This window comes from Rhipicephalus sanguineus, chromosome 1 (assembly GCF_013339695.2).
Source record: "Rhipicephalus sanguineus isolate Rsan-2018 chromosome 1, BIME_Rsan_1.4, whole genome shotgun sequence".
In the NCBI taxonomy this organism is placed as follows: Eukaryota; Metazoa; Arthropoda; class Arachnida; order Ixodida; family Ixodidae; genus Rhipicephalus; species Rhipicephalus sanguineus.
Window position 1 is genome coordinate 120,766,219 of NC_051176.1, and position 16,283 is coordinate 120,782,501.

The window sequence follows — 16,283 nt, forward strand, 5'->3', positions numbered from 1 at the left end:
CGAGATATGCACCTGCTGTCCTTTGCTGTCAGTCGAACGTGGTTCATGATGAGTGAACTGTCGTCCAGTGCCTCCGACAGTGATTTCTGTGATTTAGGCTGCATGCAGAACCTAGATTTCGCAAACCAAGTGAGCTGACTTGAAACGTCATAGGGCTATCCATGCGGTGAAGCTGCCTTGCAGATGCTGGGAGATGAAAACTTTAAAATCAAACTTAAATATTTATACGTGTTTCCCGAATGCGGTGTGGGGAGAGCGTTAACACTACATGACAAGGAAACCAAAAACGTCCGTTTTGCTGCACTTCAAAATCGTGTCAGTACTCCTTTAAGAACGCAGGTTTTCGTCTAGGCCATGATGGCCACATTTTGATAGGGGTTAAAATAAAAATAGAAAAACCCTCTGTACTTAGATTTAAGTGCGTCTTAAAGAATGTTAAATTTTTGCATCTGTTAAGAGCTTAAGATACTTTCATCAAGACTAGTGGAGTGATTTGCGGTAGGCTGTGTAAAAGATAAATGGTGGCACTAATTTAAAATTCCAATGCCAGCTTACTGTAATCTCATTGGTTGTGGCAGGTTCTGGTACAACACAAATAGAGTATAAGCATTAAATGTAAATTATGTTGCATCCAGAAATAAGGGAAAACTTAATGTGGCAATATTGTAGATTTTATGTTTCGAGGAAAAAAAAAGGGATGAAGATCCTGTGGCATTGATTATCAATGTCTGTAGTGCCATTTTTTGGGTGCAAAAAGGAAGCTTAGCCTTAGTTTTATTCGCTAATGATCTACTTTCTCCCTAGCAAGTGCAAAGGAAGCTTCAGTAAAAGCAGTCTGCAGTTTTGATCCTTGTGTTTATTTAATGCATCATTGCAAAGCTGAATATGTTTGTACCTGTATAACTATCTTGCTGTTAGTGAACTGGTGCTCTGAATGGTACATTTGTGCAGCTTTCGTACATAAAAGGAAGTATATTAGCTAAGGCTGTATGCATAATTGAACTTTTCGACTTGTGCATAGTAGTGTGCTTTCACGAAGAAGCTTCATATGAGAGAAAAGGAAATAGAAGTACAGTTGGTGACATTGTCATGAAGTGTAGCAACCACTGGCCGAGTCTGCTCTGCGACCCTGAACTTGGTTGTAACTGAATCAAAACAGTTGTAACCCCACAAATCGTGAAACTGCCCCATTAGAGAAAACAAACCCGACCTGAAAGCTTTTGCACACTTAAAATGCCACAAAAACTTTTGGTGCCACACAATAACACCGTTGCTTCATGATCCAGGCAACAGATTGAAAAAGGGAACCATTTAGTCTGTTAAGCCAGCCAAACGGGCTTAGGGAATAACCTATTTGCTTAACCTGTTTCAATGGTTTTTTTATCTATATTGTCAATCCCAATTGTGTTATAACATGAGAGCAAAGGGTTAAACAGTGGGAGAATGTTTACAAAAAAAATGATAGTATTAGTTAACAGAAGAGATGCAGTCGATAGTACTAGTAATAGTAATAATTAATGCCTTGAGTAGCTCAGTAACAAACTCAGACAGAAATTAATCTTTCTTTTTTTAAACTATACAGGACAGAGGTAATTTGATTTGCTATTACAAGGGAAAAAAATCATTTAGAAACACTAGGATGAGATTGTTTAAATGATAGCAAGAACATTTTAAGTGACAACAAAAGCACTGGCGTAAAAGTGTTTGAGATTGCAGTGCAGTCAAATTACTTGCAGCTATTATTGAGAAATGGTCTAAAGACAGTCTACTAGTAATTCAGGAATTGAAGTGGGAAAAGAATGATTATTTAAGGGCATCTGTTTTGAATTTGTAAGAAGTAAGAGTGTAAATTTAAGTCTAACATGTGTAAGTGAAGTTGCCTTTGGTACAGTGGCCCATAGAAACGCTGTGAAGCGTTGCACTGGCAATCACAGCCATTGTGGAGTAGTTGGGTAGGCCATAAATGGCTGAAGGCCTACTGTTGGGCTATCAGGTGTGCAGAAGGGAGCACTTTCCACGACAGCTTGTGGTAAATATCCGTCGTAGTGCATGGGATCATGGTGGTGAGATAGAGATTGTAATGGTTGTAATGATGAGCCAAGGATCTGCAGCAGGAGAACTAGTTTAGCAAACAGTGTGTTTATTTACATTACTGAGAGACATTTGGGGGCCGCTTGGATGCAGAAATTATTGCACAAATCATTATGTTGACTTTTTTTATGAAGACATTAGTACACTTATGTGGAGATAAAGCCCCCTTCCCTATGTTCTAAAAGTATTGCAGAGCTCCTTTAACACTCACAAGTTTTTTAGATCTTGTGGCTGGGGACGTCAGTGCACCTTTCTCATAGCATTATTCTAACACTAGTAATGTAGATACTGCTGTTAGTACAGGCACATAGCAGTGTCTGTTTGTAATCGCCCTTCACAGGACTTGGACCCTACAGTGCACACTGTTGACCGTACTTGTATTGGGTAGCTTCAGCACAGTCTTATCAAAGATGCAATTGCTAGACTTGTTTTAGTGTGGGTGCTGTTGATGTTTGAGCTAGTCACGACGTTTTCTTGCCTCCAACAGCATTATGAAAGCACCTCTGTATCTTTGGCCATAATAGCTTATCCAAGGCCTTTGATAACATGGATGCCTGCTGCTTCTGATTATTGCCCCCCATGGGACAGCTTGGATTGAGCTTGGAAGGGTAGTTGTTTACTTGTCTAGAAGCTATCACGAGACAATTTTCACATGTACCACTGTTGTTGTTCATCTTCAAAGGTGCACTTAGTTAAGACAGACACAGGACAAATAAAATACAGGACACAATACGAAGAGCGTAATTGCACTCAGTGTATTCTGTCCTGTATTTTATTTGTCCCGTGTCTGTATTAACTAAGCGCACCTTCGAATATGAATGAACACCAACTAGCCCATTTCATAGCTCTCCTCACTGTTGTTGTATCGATAAAGACGGCTTCACTGATGGGAACAGATGCTGTATTCAGCTAAAGCATATAGAACATTTATTGCCATAAATGGCTATGTTCTGCTTACCTACTAAAGGTATCAGCAGCAGTGCTGCCTACATCAAGGTGTTTTTTTTTTCTCTATTATCACTAACAACCTTGCAGCATGGTTCTGATGCATTATGGTGCATAAGGTATTGCTACCAGTGCTGTCCTTCCTCGTCAGCCTCTAATATCACAGGAACACAACAAGTATGTTATGTTAAGTATACTGTATGTGAGGTTCCATTGATAATATACTGATTGCAAACTGATGTTACCTTGTATATGTGTGTCTTTGTGAAATTTTGCATGAAAATCTTCTATGCTATACATCTATAGCTAGGCTGATAACTTAGACTATACCTTTAGGTATGCAGTTACGAGCAGGAAATAATTTAGGGCAGCTTAACAGAACTCTAAAGAGGAAAATAAAAAAAGCTGTATTGTGCTTCTCCAACAACTAAAATGGCCATTCTTACTGAGGCTTGGTAAGTCGGGAAAGACACAAAAATTAAGAGCTAGTGGCCACGCAAAAGGTCGTGCTCCTGCTTGTGTTGATGTTACGGAAAACATGAGCAGATAATTTTCAGTCTGTAGTTCTCCAGATAAATAAAAGTGGAGTTCTATTTATCTGGGGGAACATTTCGACCACCTGGGGTTTTTTAACGTGCACCTAAATCTAAGTACCTAAGCCTCAAACATTTTCGCCACCATTGAAAATGCAGCCGCAGCAGCCGGGATTCGATCCCGCGACCTTTGGGTCAGAAGTGGAGTTTTAGAAAACTACTGTCGAGTATAAACTAAGGAAAGCCTGCAGCTATTCAAGCAGGCTTTCCTGAATAGAAAAGGCATTATGAACGAGATCATCTTAACTAAAATTTTACCATCTGTGTAGAAATGGGCAAGAGCGTGAATGACTTCACCATAGGAGTTAGGTCGCCTGCTAGAATTCTGGCATTTGTGGGGTAGATAAGTGCTGGAGCTCCAGTATGGCTCGCACACCCTCTAGCAGGTTTTCGTTGGAGTGTTGAACCTGACGTGTTAGCCCATTGGCTATGGCGTTGCACTGCTGAGCTCAAGGTCATGGATTCAAACCCCATTGCAGTGGCTGCATTTAAAATAGGTAAAATGCAAAAGTGCTCCTGTGAATTGATGTAGATGCACATAAAATGAAGCTCAGGTGGTCAAAATGAATCCATCTCTCTTTATGGTGTGCACCATTCTCAGAATTTGGTTTTACGTAAAACACCGCAATTAATTTGACTGCTTATTTGGGTGTTCAGTGTCTAAGTTGAGCTCCCAAAAGACGCGCAACTTGTAATTCAACAACAGAACCTTGGTCAGGCTGCTTTCCTGAAGTGTACTCAAGGCTAAAGCAACAACTCCAACCACCACCAGTAGGCCATGGAGCCTGGAAAAATGAGTGGTAAAACTCTATTTGGTGTGTATCGCTGCAAGACCCCCGACGCAAGGTCTAAAGTTCACGGGACGAGAGTTCCGCAAAAAAGTTGAATGTCAGCCTTGTTTTACTTAGCTTGCAGCCAATAAAACTGTGCAGGATTAAGTAGGTGATGTACACTAATAAAGGTAGGACATTTGAAATGTAGAATGCATTTCTCAGGCTCGGGAAATCAACGTCACTTTCCAGTGTTGTGTCAGTCCTTTGGTTGACTCTGTATGGGAGCGCCGGAGCAGGGTATTATTGCTTGGTTCTCATCTTTGTTCATTTCTGTAAAAGAATTCAAAAAGCAGTGATAAAAGGTACGTGGAGAAAGAGGTACAAAAGCCATGTCTGGCACCACTGTTACAAATATGGCCTTGCTGCTACCTGCCATCCGTATGAAGCAAAGCTCAATTAACTAATAATAATAAATAAATTCAAACTTGCAGAATGAAAACGAAGGCAATCCCGCACTCCCGCAAACCTATTCCAGCTTAGAATAACAGAGAGCTGAGCTAGTTGGTAAGTATTCATTCTAAAAAGACATGGCGTGCAAACATGGACACAAGAAAGAAGTCATGACACCACAAATGCCGACTAACTGAACAGATGCACAACGGCGGGAAAGAAAGGAGGCACGAAAACTTATCTGTGCATGCCCATGCAATAGGCAAGCCTATAAATCCGGCACACGTGGGGGTCTACGTGAAAGATAATTCTTAAGGCATTTGATTTCATCTTTATGCAAGTTAATCGATGGTTGGCTCATGCATGCACTACCACTCTTATCGATATGCCATGCCTCAAACATCAGGCGCGTTTCTTCATTCCTATGCCAGTACAAAACTGCACATTCATCGAATTTTGCCGTGCACTTACACTCTCGGCAATCTAAAGATAGATTAGAAGGTGAGCCTCCGGTTAGCGATCTCTTATGTTCCAATAATCTCTGGTTAATGCAGTGGCTCGTCTGTCCTACGTCTGTCCACTCCAGCCACAGTTTCTGTTCGCTCTCCTCCCATTCAGTGGCATGCAAGCTGCTAATATGTGTGTGTCCACAGGTCAGGTGCATGCCATTCGTTACATGGCACGGGATGCTGTGGCATTTCCTGTACTCTTTACTGCAAAAATATGCTGAATGCTCTGCAAAATGGCTCGGAATAAAATATAACTGCAGTTGCTCAATGCTATTTCTTTGTGGATACGTCAGTTGTGCTGCATTGTCTTCAACACTGAATGAATAGTATAGCATAGGGTGATATATCGTTAAATAATACAAGAGTGCATAGAAATAAACTTTTTTTTTTCGACAGGTTGGCTTTGCCTTTTGGCATATTCTGTACTATTTTGTGTGTCATCGTTTTCTATTTCTTAACTTATTCCACCCCCCCCCCCTTTTTTTTACAAGGGAACTGGGTGCCAAGATTGAGCTGCTGAGGCCTGATGAACTCCGGAAACAGTTTCCATGGATAAATACTGATGGTATCGCACTAGCATCACATGGTATGTAATCAGTATATAAACAATCATCTGCTCTGTTGTTTGGCAGGCTCTGTCTCATACTATGAAATTAGTATAAAATGGCTGGAAGAAGCTTGCTTTTTAAAATCTTCTGCACTCAAACTGCTTGTGTCTTAGTGTAGATAGCATAATGGCCATGTATCATATCATACTGCATGTGATATAAAGCAAAGAGGACAGTAAGTTTGGCCATTGAAAGCAAATTGACATCTGTGAGGGATTGTCGAAAATTGTCAGATTCCAGTGACTGTTTATTCCCTAAACATGCTACATGTCTCCTTGTGTGTGTCTTTTCGTCTAGCCTTTACTCATGCTAAGAAAAACCTATTCTTTCTTAGTGCTGGAAATATGGTCACTTGTGGTGTTCCTATATTTTATCTCATTCCTAGACAGGCTGCTCATATTTTTATTAACACAATGCTGCTATAATTAGAAAGGCTGTGAGCAGGAGTGGGAACATAGAACATAGGACCACATAATAATACATTGTCTGAGAAACATGATGTTACAAAAAAGGGAGAGAGAAAAGGAATTTTATGTTGTTAGGCTAGAGTTGAAAAACATTAAGCAAGCTCTTATATAAATATTGTTGACATTGTACATTGCTTAAATGCGTTCAACATAGCTCTATGTGACAAGAATCTGAAGGAAATGTCACACTAGGTAGGCCACAAATTGGAGGAGAACAGGAGAAAAAGAATAATGAAACAAATGAAACCTGTTTCATCATCAGGCTACAATTCAACATATTAAGCCAGGCACACACACACACACTTCCATAAAAGTTGTTACAGTGCATATATTGAGTGCACACGATACAACATTGCATCACAAGAATCTAAAATCAATATGAACCCACAAGGAAAGACAAGTAAAGTTACTCTGAGGGTGGCATATAATCTTTTGGCATGCCATTGCTTAAAAATAAAGATTGTGACGTCGGGGATTCCATGTCATTGGTTGGTAGCCTGTTTCACTCACGAACTGTTCTTGGGAAGAACAAGCATTGAAAGCCTCAGTGCAGGAAAATAAATCTTTAGCTTTCTTAAATGAAATAAATGGTTGTGCCACCTGGATACTTGTTTCTAATGCACATATTTATTTATGCCTAATCTGTTGTGCAAATATTAAGGAAAAATTTTTTAAGCACTCAAAACAGTGACATGATTCCAGTGGATCTAGAGTGGTCTTTTTTTACTAGCTTAATAGCTGTCTTTTTCTGGCTATAAGAACACTAAACATATGTAAGAGCTTTTCTTTAAACAGGGGGTGTGTGCTCGAGCCGACAGTTCCAGCCTTGAAGAAGACACGGCCACTTGTCGAAATGTCGGCTCGAGCATACAAGCCGTGCTTACGAATTTTTTCATTGCAAGCTTCCTGCTTCCCCTTTGTGCCATTTCTTTTTTTTAGCTTTTCTTTAGGCACTTTCAGTCTTAGTGGTATTGTCCTATGTTTGTGGGTCCCATACTACAGATGCGTGTTCGAGAATTGGCTGAACATTCGTTTTATAAAGTAATGTTTTGAAGTTACTTCCAGTGAACACACTTTAAGCTGCCCAATTTATGCATGGCCTTATCTTTATGTAAGACACATTTTTATTCCATTGGAGGATGTGATAACACCTAAACATTTGTAGTTGTCAGAAAAGTGTGCACACAAAATTGTGGCCTAATTGTTTAAGTTTTGAAGAAAAGTAAAGCAGAAATGATTGCTCAGAAAGTTCCTAGGGATTTGATGTGATATTTTGAATCAACACCTCAGTAAGAATTACCTGTTATATATACACAAAATGTATGTCTTGCTCCTGGTTTCCAACTTCGCTGAGTTATATAATGACAGCCCCGCCACGGTGGTCTAGTGGTTATGGCGCTCGACTGCTGACCCGAAGGTCGCGGGATCGAATCCCGGCCGCGGCAGCTGCATTTTCGATGGAGGCGAAAATGTTTGAGGCCCGTGTACTTAGATTTAGGTGCACGTTAAAGAACCCCAGGTGGTCAAAATTTCCGGAGCCCTCCACTACGGCTTCTCTCATAATCATAGCGTGGTTTTGGGACGTTAAACCCCAGATATTATTATTATTATTATGAGTTATATAATGACAATAAATAAATAAGTTCAGTAGACTCATTAAATGGAACCTGAAGGGATCAGGAAAATATGTTCCATTTAACAGGAGTTCCGTTTACTGAGAGATGAACAGGGGTGTAGAATAAAAGTACGAAACCAATCATATCAGAGGCAATTGTTCCATTTAAGAGATTTCTGCTTACTGAGAGTCTGCTGTAAATAAATATGTGATTGATTGATTGATTGATTGATTGATTGATTGATTGATTGATTGATTGATTGATTGATTGATTGATTGATTGATTGATTGATTGAAAAGTAGATAAGGTGCACAAGAATTAGGCATAGTGATGTCCATGCTGTGTGATAAAACTATGGCTTTGAAAATGTGAAAACAGGTTCGCAGCTATTGTGCAGAGAGCATGTGATTTGACTCCTTGTGTGCTTGGTTCCTTTCTGCATTCTTTAGGCGCATTAAAGGGACACTAAAGGCAAATATTAAGCCGACGTTGATTGTTGAAATAGCGGTCCAGAAACCTCGTAGTGCTACTTTTATGCCAAGGAAGTCCTTATTTTGAAATAAAATCTCGTTTTAGTGGTCCACATCGCGTTAGCGCGCTTCAAATCACCCGCCTGAAAGCGGTACTTCGCACGTCACTGTTGCCATGCCCAACGTTGCCCGCCTTTACTGCGCGGCGGCATGCACTGGCGGCGTGCACCATTCGGGCATCCGGCAACATCACATGCATGCGGTATTTTGTCAAACTTTCTGTCAGAGCGGCTTTCATGAGCGTGCAAAACACACGCGGCAGTACCGAAACTACCACTGAGACGCGACCGCGTGAGCGAAGCAGGGCGCCGGGCAAAGCGCATCTCTGCTAAAACGGAACTTTTGAACCACACACGCCGTTCCCCATGGCAATGCCAAAGAGGTTCGTTTTTCCATGAATCAAACAGAAACGAACAAGCAGCATTTTATTACGTGTCTTGATGCACGGAAGGTTCTCTTTTTTTATTGCAGCTAGTTTGATTACTGGTGATTAATTGTATTCAGACTCTCCCACGTCATCGGGATCACTTCCAAAATGTCCCACTCGCAATGCTCATCGTGTGATACATTTAGCTTAATTTCTTGGTAAGTAGGGCACTGCTGTTGATAATACTGCCATTTTAGACGTTGTCATGCATTGAGCTTTCACTCTGACATGAATTGCTATTTGCCTTTAGTGTCCCTTTAAGTGATGATTGTCAACATGGGGAACATCCACTAATCATGTTCAAATATTGCACTTGATAAGCTCTTTTCTTTGAGCTAAGCTGGTTAGTTGTGCACCTTGAACTATTTGTGCGAACCTTTACATATGCAGTATTTCTAATAATGAATGAATGAATGAATAGCTGTTGGAGCGGAAAATCGGACCACCTACTGATGCTCGCACTCCTTCACTGCTGTCATCATCAGGAAATTATACATACAAGTTGACCAAAGCATACATACCCTTTTGGCATTGTTAATATTAAAAAAGTTGCCAGGAGTAATCAAATCCACCTATTGTTTTCCACTTCTTGCAATGTTTCAACTTAATGCAAAAAATCAAGCACCTGCGACGTTCTATGAATCGCAAAACCAAGTTCATGATGTGGCCTTTCTGATATCATCTGTGAAATACCTTTAAGCTGTTGAAGGATATAGTACATTGAATAAACTGGGCAGCGTTTTAACGACACAGCAAGACAGTTCAATAACAACGTAAATAATAGGCATGGTAGCTATTTGTCATTTATTGTAACAAATGTGCAGGCACTGTACTGTATCAGGTTCCTAAGGTATTAAAAAATCAAGCCAAAGAGGAACTATAGTGGCATACCGTATAGCAAAAGGGAAAAAGTGTGTCTGCGTTACGTCACTCGCCGTCAAAGCATGATACATTACTTCTGGATAAACACCTTCACTTTTACCTTCACCTTCACCTTTAGTGTCACCTTTTCGCATGCCTGTCAATGACAGAGTGTAATTGGCTGGTGCTGCTTCTGATAAAGCTTAGTTGGCAGTCAGCTTAGTTCTGTCGTGGTCACTTTCTTGATCTCATCCTTCATGCTGTGTGCATGCTTTTGAGATTCAAGTATTTGTGCAAGCACGCTGCCCGTTTCTTATAATTCATGTTTATGTGCATGATAAAAAGGAATATTGCTTTGTGTTTTACCAACTTTTCAAAAGTGGCCCAAGTCACTCTGTACTGCCTCATTTTTCATTTATAGCTTTCCAGTCTGCACCCAATATACCGTTAAATGCCGAGCAAGCGCACCCCCCCTCTCCCTCCTCCCCCGCGGCCACCCTTTTTTCAAGACGAGCATCGCTTGTGTAAAAAGAACCACAAGAATGAGTACACTCACTGCATGTCTAATGTTGTTTATGAAATTCCGATGTCATGTGCCTGGTCGTATATTGGTCAAACCGGTCGCTGCTTTAATGGTTTGACAGTGACGAGGGGGAATAAAAACAGTAAATAAATAAAGAATTTCATTTGAAACATGGATCGGCATTTTTTATTTTTAGCGGCTCTCCCGCTGCCATCTTGAATTTTGGTCCGGGAATGAGCAAGCGCCCCCCCTCCAAATCTGCTCGGATTATCCTTCACCGTAGGAGGGAGGGGGGGCGCTTGCTCGGCATTTTACGGTATGTAGCCCCAGGTGACTACTGGTTAGTGGGTTAATGCACTGTTAGAGGGAAGACACGAGTGTGCTGCTTATGCTTCGTGCAGTGCCAGGTACCGGCAGTGGTGGAAACCAAGTGCATGTTTGGAACACTGCCAAAGGTAGTGCATGCGACGTGTCGTCTGCTGCTGAACCACACTTGTGTTTGTTTTGCCTCTGAGTCGTCATTTAACTCTGAGGGAAAACATTTCATTTCTCGAACTGCTACTGATAAGATGTAGAAACTCTACAACAGTGACGTAAAACATCACTGCAAAATGCTGCACAATTAAAGAGGACAAAAAATCACCCCAAGGTGATACATTTCAATTTACATCATTATTACTACACTACAGTTAAAGACAACAATTAATGGCCCCTATGCTTTATCTGGCCTAATTGTCTATTGGATTCATTTGGTTGTTACTTTATGTGGTGACAGTTAGCCAAATCATTGTCGTACTGCTCTTGCAAAGTTGATGTTTCTAACGCACAGTGAATATCCTCAAAATTTTGATTCCTCCATGAAAAAAAAGAACCAGAAGAAATACTTGAAACTATGTTTTTGGAGGAGGCACTGAGCCATACATGACATTTTTTAGTGGTTTGGGTAGTTCTAAATGAAGAAATGAGCAAAAGAGATTGCCCTTGAGCGACCTTTAACAGCCATTCCTACAAAATTGTTGACAAGGTTCAACAAAAAGCCGACAAAAATCATTGTTATACAATTTACTAGATTTCAGAAGCTGATGGTGTGATTTGGAGCTCTTGTGGGGGAATTTTTATTGTGGAGATTGTGTAATTAGGGGTGAGATAAATGTCGTAACTGTTTTTTTTTCTTTCCCGCTCACAGAGAATAAAAACAAAAACACTTGCTTTATTTTTTTTTTTACCAGGATATTAAAAATGTCATTGAAAGTGACCCAGACCTTTCATCATCGGTGATGACAGTTGGTGCTATGGATATGACCCCAAAAGCTCGAAAACTCCTAGTTAATTGAAGAATCTTCACCATGAGTTCAAGGAACAAGTGCATTCGTGTGAAAATGATCATCAGTTTTTATGCCATCATAAAAGTAGGCTACAGGGATTTATTATACTAGTGAAGTACATTAGTTATTGTGCATCTGCCGTCTTTCACATCGCAGTGAAATGGTCTTTATTATCTTATGGTATCTGTTTTCTTGTAACAGGTCTAGAGAATGAAGGCTGGTTTGATCCATATGCTCTTCTCACTGCCTTGCGACGAAAATCAGTCTCTCTTGGAGCACGGTATCTTAATGCGGAACTTGTAGATTTTGAGTTTCAAAGTATCAATCCACAACGAGGACCTGGAATATCGTATGAACCTGTAAACCATGCTGTGGTAAGTATTTTATTGGTTCTGATGACTATATCTGAAATAGAAATTTTATTCCGCAACAAGAAAAAAGTTACAAGGAGGACAGGACGAAAGCTTTGAGAACAGCTCAAGGAGCCTTGAACCCCTAGCACACAGGACAGCATAGAGGCATGTGGCTAAGAAAGTACAACCTACTAAGAGAAACACATGTATGAGTTATTGAACGTTGCAACAACATCTTTAATTTATATCCACTAGGCAATCCTGTTTGATATGATTGCAGCCAATGAAACACACAAAAAGAGCTAAAGAACATCTAAAATACGTCCCCGAAGGGTAAGCAAAACATCTAAAGGAAGTTGCAGTTTATGCGTTATTTGTATGTACACTTCATGAAAACCTCCCATGGCTGTGCTAATGCTACGTTATTAATGGTCTAGAAAACTTCTAGAAAGTTCTTCAAATTGCAAATAAACATGACACTGATAATTACAATGATTTTATATTGTAATTGACAACAATATATATTTATGTGATCATAGTACTTGGGCTTTAAAAAAATCACTGACAATAAGATTCAAACTCGGCTCCTCTAATTTGTGAGCTGGATACTGTAATCACAGCCGCTTGAATAAAATGTGGCCGTAATGGCAGCATGTGAGCATCTAGTTTCAAGTTTCAATGCAATATAGACACGTCGCTTTTTGTACGTCATCAAGGGTGAGTCTAGTTTTGAATTGTGCTTGCAGCGATATGTGGTTGTATAAAGACAGCGGCTTGATTCTTCTTAATTTTAGGATGAATAAACCCCAGACACATTGCGGAATGTGCTTTGCAAATGGGACATGCAAGAAAAAGCAGATAAGACAGGCTCACTTTCCATGCCCCATTTGCATTGCACATTGTTTAATGCAATACCAGTTGGTCCATCAGTCTATTCTTCTGAGGCACAAAAATGTTACAAGGAGTGACTGTGAATGACCAGTCTCTACACATATTTATGTGAAGATTAGTAATAGCATTGAGTTCCATTATGTGTATAAACACATCTTTTTCAGTGCACATAGATTGTCTTTGCACCTCATAGTTGAAAGTCTTTCTTTTTCACGTTTGAGGTGGCCAAGTATTTATGCTATTCATGAAATATAATTTGCTAAACACGAATAAATGCACGGTTTTCAGCCCATGTAGAGTAAAGACAATGCAGCCTTTTAGAAAAAATTGAACCATTTCAAACGCTTTTACAAATTGTAGAAGCCTAGATACATAATGTACGAGAAAGCACTTGTGGCAAAGAGCGAAGCTATCTTCATATGCTCTTTATGGGGACGTTTTAACAACATTTTCAGAACCCTTTTGCAAGAAGCTGCTTATTCAACATTTCAGATTATGGAGGGTGTTTCAAGAAATGTGTGCGCAAATTCTCCAAAATAAAGTACACGGGATATTTGCTGACTGCCTTAACAATTACTTTTTATATGGCAATAACCATATTAAGGTGACCAGAGACATTAATTACAGCATTAATTATATAAATTAAAATAATTAACTTCTTAATTATAGGAAACACACAGTCGGGTCAAATGGGAGAATTGAAGTCCTTTCTGTGGGGAGGCCATTGCCGCTTTGAGATTTCCAAAAAGCGGCCTCTGTTAATTGATGAAATCTGACCAAATTCACCAGCAGAACAGAAACTGAAGTGTCTATGAGCGCAACTAGCAAATGAGAATGACATCGCTATTTCTGACAACGATCTCGATGGTGTTAGTTCTTCTGCATTTGTTGACCTATGTGTGCCATGTGTGTCATAATCGCAAGTGCAACCTGTACATCCTTGGTACCAAGCAAAGAAGATGAGTGGTTGATATAACGACGTTCGCTCAATCTGTACGTCTCAGAAGAGTATGGCAATTGTGCTATTCCTCGTTTTGGTTTCAGCTTTGCTGGTGAAATTGGTTGCATTTCATCACTCTGCAAAAATTACCAGTGGCTGCTTTTATTGCGATAACAATTATGTGTACACTCTAGGCGGATTTTTGCTGTCGCCGTCATGTCCTGTATATGTATGTATATATATGTAATAGCCAGAAATAAAAATAATTCAGAAGAAAAATCTTTTCGAAGTGCGCGACCGGGGATTCGAACCTGCAACCCCCCCGCTCCAGAGCGTGCTGCCTTAAACAGTTACGCCATGCGCCATCCGTTCTCCAGGATACGCACAAGACGCCACACGTGGCGAAATAAAAATTTTGCGAGACGTGGGCCATGCTGTTTCCTTGCCCGCGCTGCGTTTGCGTCGTATCGCTGGCGACCCACTATAGTTTTACGTTTTGGGGTTGTAGCACCGCGCTACTCGTGGCCAGTCGGCTAGTGAAAAAGAAGAGCGTCCCGTGGTTCATGATGGCATGAGCTAGTGGGAACGCTTTGGCACTTGTAGGCTTATGCCATAGGAGGGAAGAAACGAGACGGCTGAACCAGAATCACAGTATATTTTACACCGTTACCAGACTCCTGAGGCTAAAGTTACAGCGCAAACGCATAAGACACCCACGGAGAAAAGAAACCTATGACACAAGCGCTGACTAACAACTGCTTTATTCTTCCATATGCCATCAATAGCTCTAAACCAAAAGATGTAACAAGGATGATAGTGTATTACATACGCGAAGGCATGAAATCATATTCAGATGGGTTCAGGGACAAAGAAGTAAAGAAGTAAAAAGGACAAAGAAGTATGTTTGTGCTGTAATTTTAGCCTCAGGAATATGTACCTACTAGACCCAAATGAAGTTTTATTTTAGTGACCAGAATCGACGCCAGCAGGGAACACTAGCCGTGGCTTCAACTGCCACAGCCAATTTCCTGGGTCCCCCTTTCGAAAACTCTCTAGTGTTTCACCAGAGTTGGGATATGCGCCTCCGGCTTCTCCTTTGTCATATGGGGTGTGGTCGCCCATGCTCACGCGCTTGTCTCTTGAGGGGGACATAAAATATTAAGTGCAGTAGTTCCTTCAGCAAAAAAGATCTAGTGCAACCTACAAAAAACACCCATTTTCCCCGTGGTACAGAAAGAGTTAAGACACCTTTATTTTATTGCATGCGAGACAAAAGAATTTTTTTCTTTCACCATATAGTGGAGTGCATGCTGGACCACAATATAATGTGCACGCATTTCAGCCTCTTAACATTGAGAAGGAACAGGTGTTTCATGCGAATATGTATTGCTGTAGCAGGCTGTGCATCATTCTGCACTGAAACATTTTATGCTTGAAGTTTACAGGTATAATTTGCATTATAATTAAATATCATTTTTATAGTGACAGCTGTTCTGGGCTCTCTCAGCGCTTGTCATGTTTGTGTGCTCATGCGTGAGATAATCTATAAAAATACTTGCTACCTTATACCTCTGTCACACGGCCACCACCGAACTACATTTCACTCCGTTCGGCATTTAACTACCCGATGGAGCTTTACGAGAATGGAGTTGTGGCCGTGCTACACGGCTAGGTGCAAGCTTTCGACGGTTGCCGCATGGGGCAGAAACAGTGCCGCTGCACTCGTCGAAACGTCCAATTTTTTGCCTGTGCAGTCGCCTTTAAAGCACCAAAAACGTGTTTTTGTGTGTTGATGAAGTGCTCGGAATCACCATTGCTGTCATAGTGCTTGTGCGTGCGCCTCACACGTACAGAAACAAATATCGCACGATGCTTCACAGCGGCGGCTTGGCGAGGCGTTGGTGTGGAGAGTACAAGTGCTGATGTCCGAAAAAATACAACTAAAACTTACACTACGGGGCGTGAAATGCTACACAAAAAAAGAGCATAGTTTTTAAAATTATAATTGAGCTTATTAGGACGATTTTGCTAGTGCGGTTTTCAGCGTAGCAGTAGCTGGCTGGGAACGAGAGTACTCCATCGAGCCGAAATGGGCATAACCGAACTTCCTCCACCAAAAGCTCCATTTAACTTCCTCAGCGAAATGGTGACCGTGTGACATGAACCCCATCTCCCTCGAGGAAAAGACGAGGGAGTTAAACGGAGTTCACGGGTGCCCGTGTGACAGGGGTATTAGACAACACCTCTGCTGGTTGCTTCGGCATATTTGTAGAAGTTGCCTATACCAGTTGTTTTCTTTTAATGTGAAATGTTTAATAAGACTCATTGTGAGGCCTCTACCATTTTTGTTGATATTCTATGTGCCTAGACAGGCATTGGCA

The 16,283-nt window shown here is 40.8% G+C and overlaps 1 protein-coding gene across 1 annotated transcript in view; it reads left to right on the forward strand.

The window, feature by feature from the left end:
* LOC119397021 (FAD-dependent oxidoreductase domain-containing protein 1-like) overlaps positions 1-16,283 on the forward strand; it is a 54,047-nt gene that overhangs the window by 4,819 nt on the left and 32,945 nt on the right. The window contains 2 exon segments of the mRNA XM_037664445.2: positions 5,853-5,947; positions 11,920-12,092. Of these exon segments, the coding sequence (XP_037520373.1) occupies positions 5,853-5,947; positions 11,920-12,092 (268 nt within the window).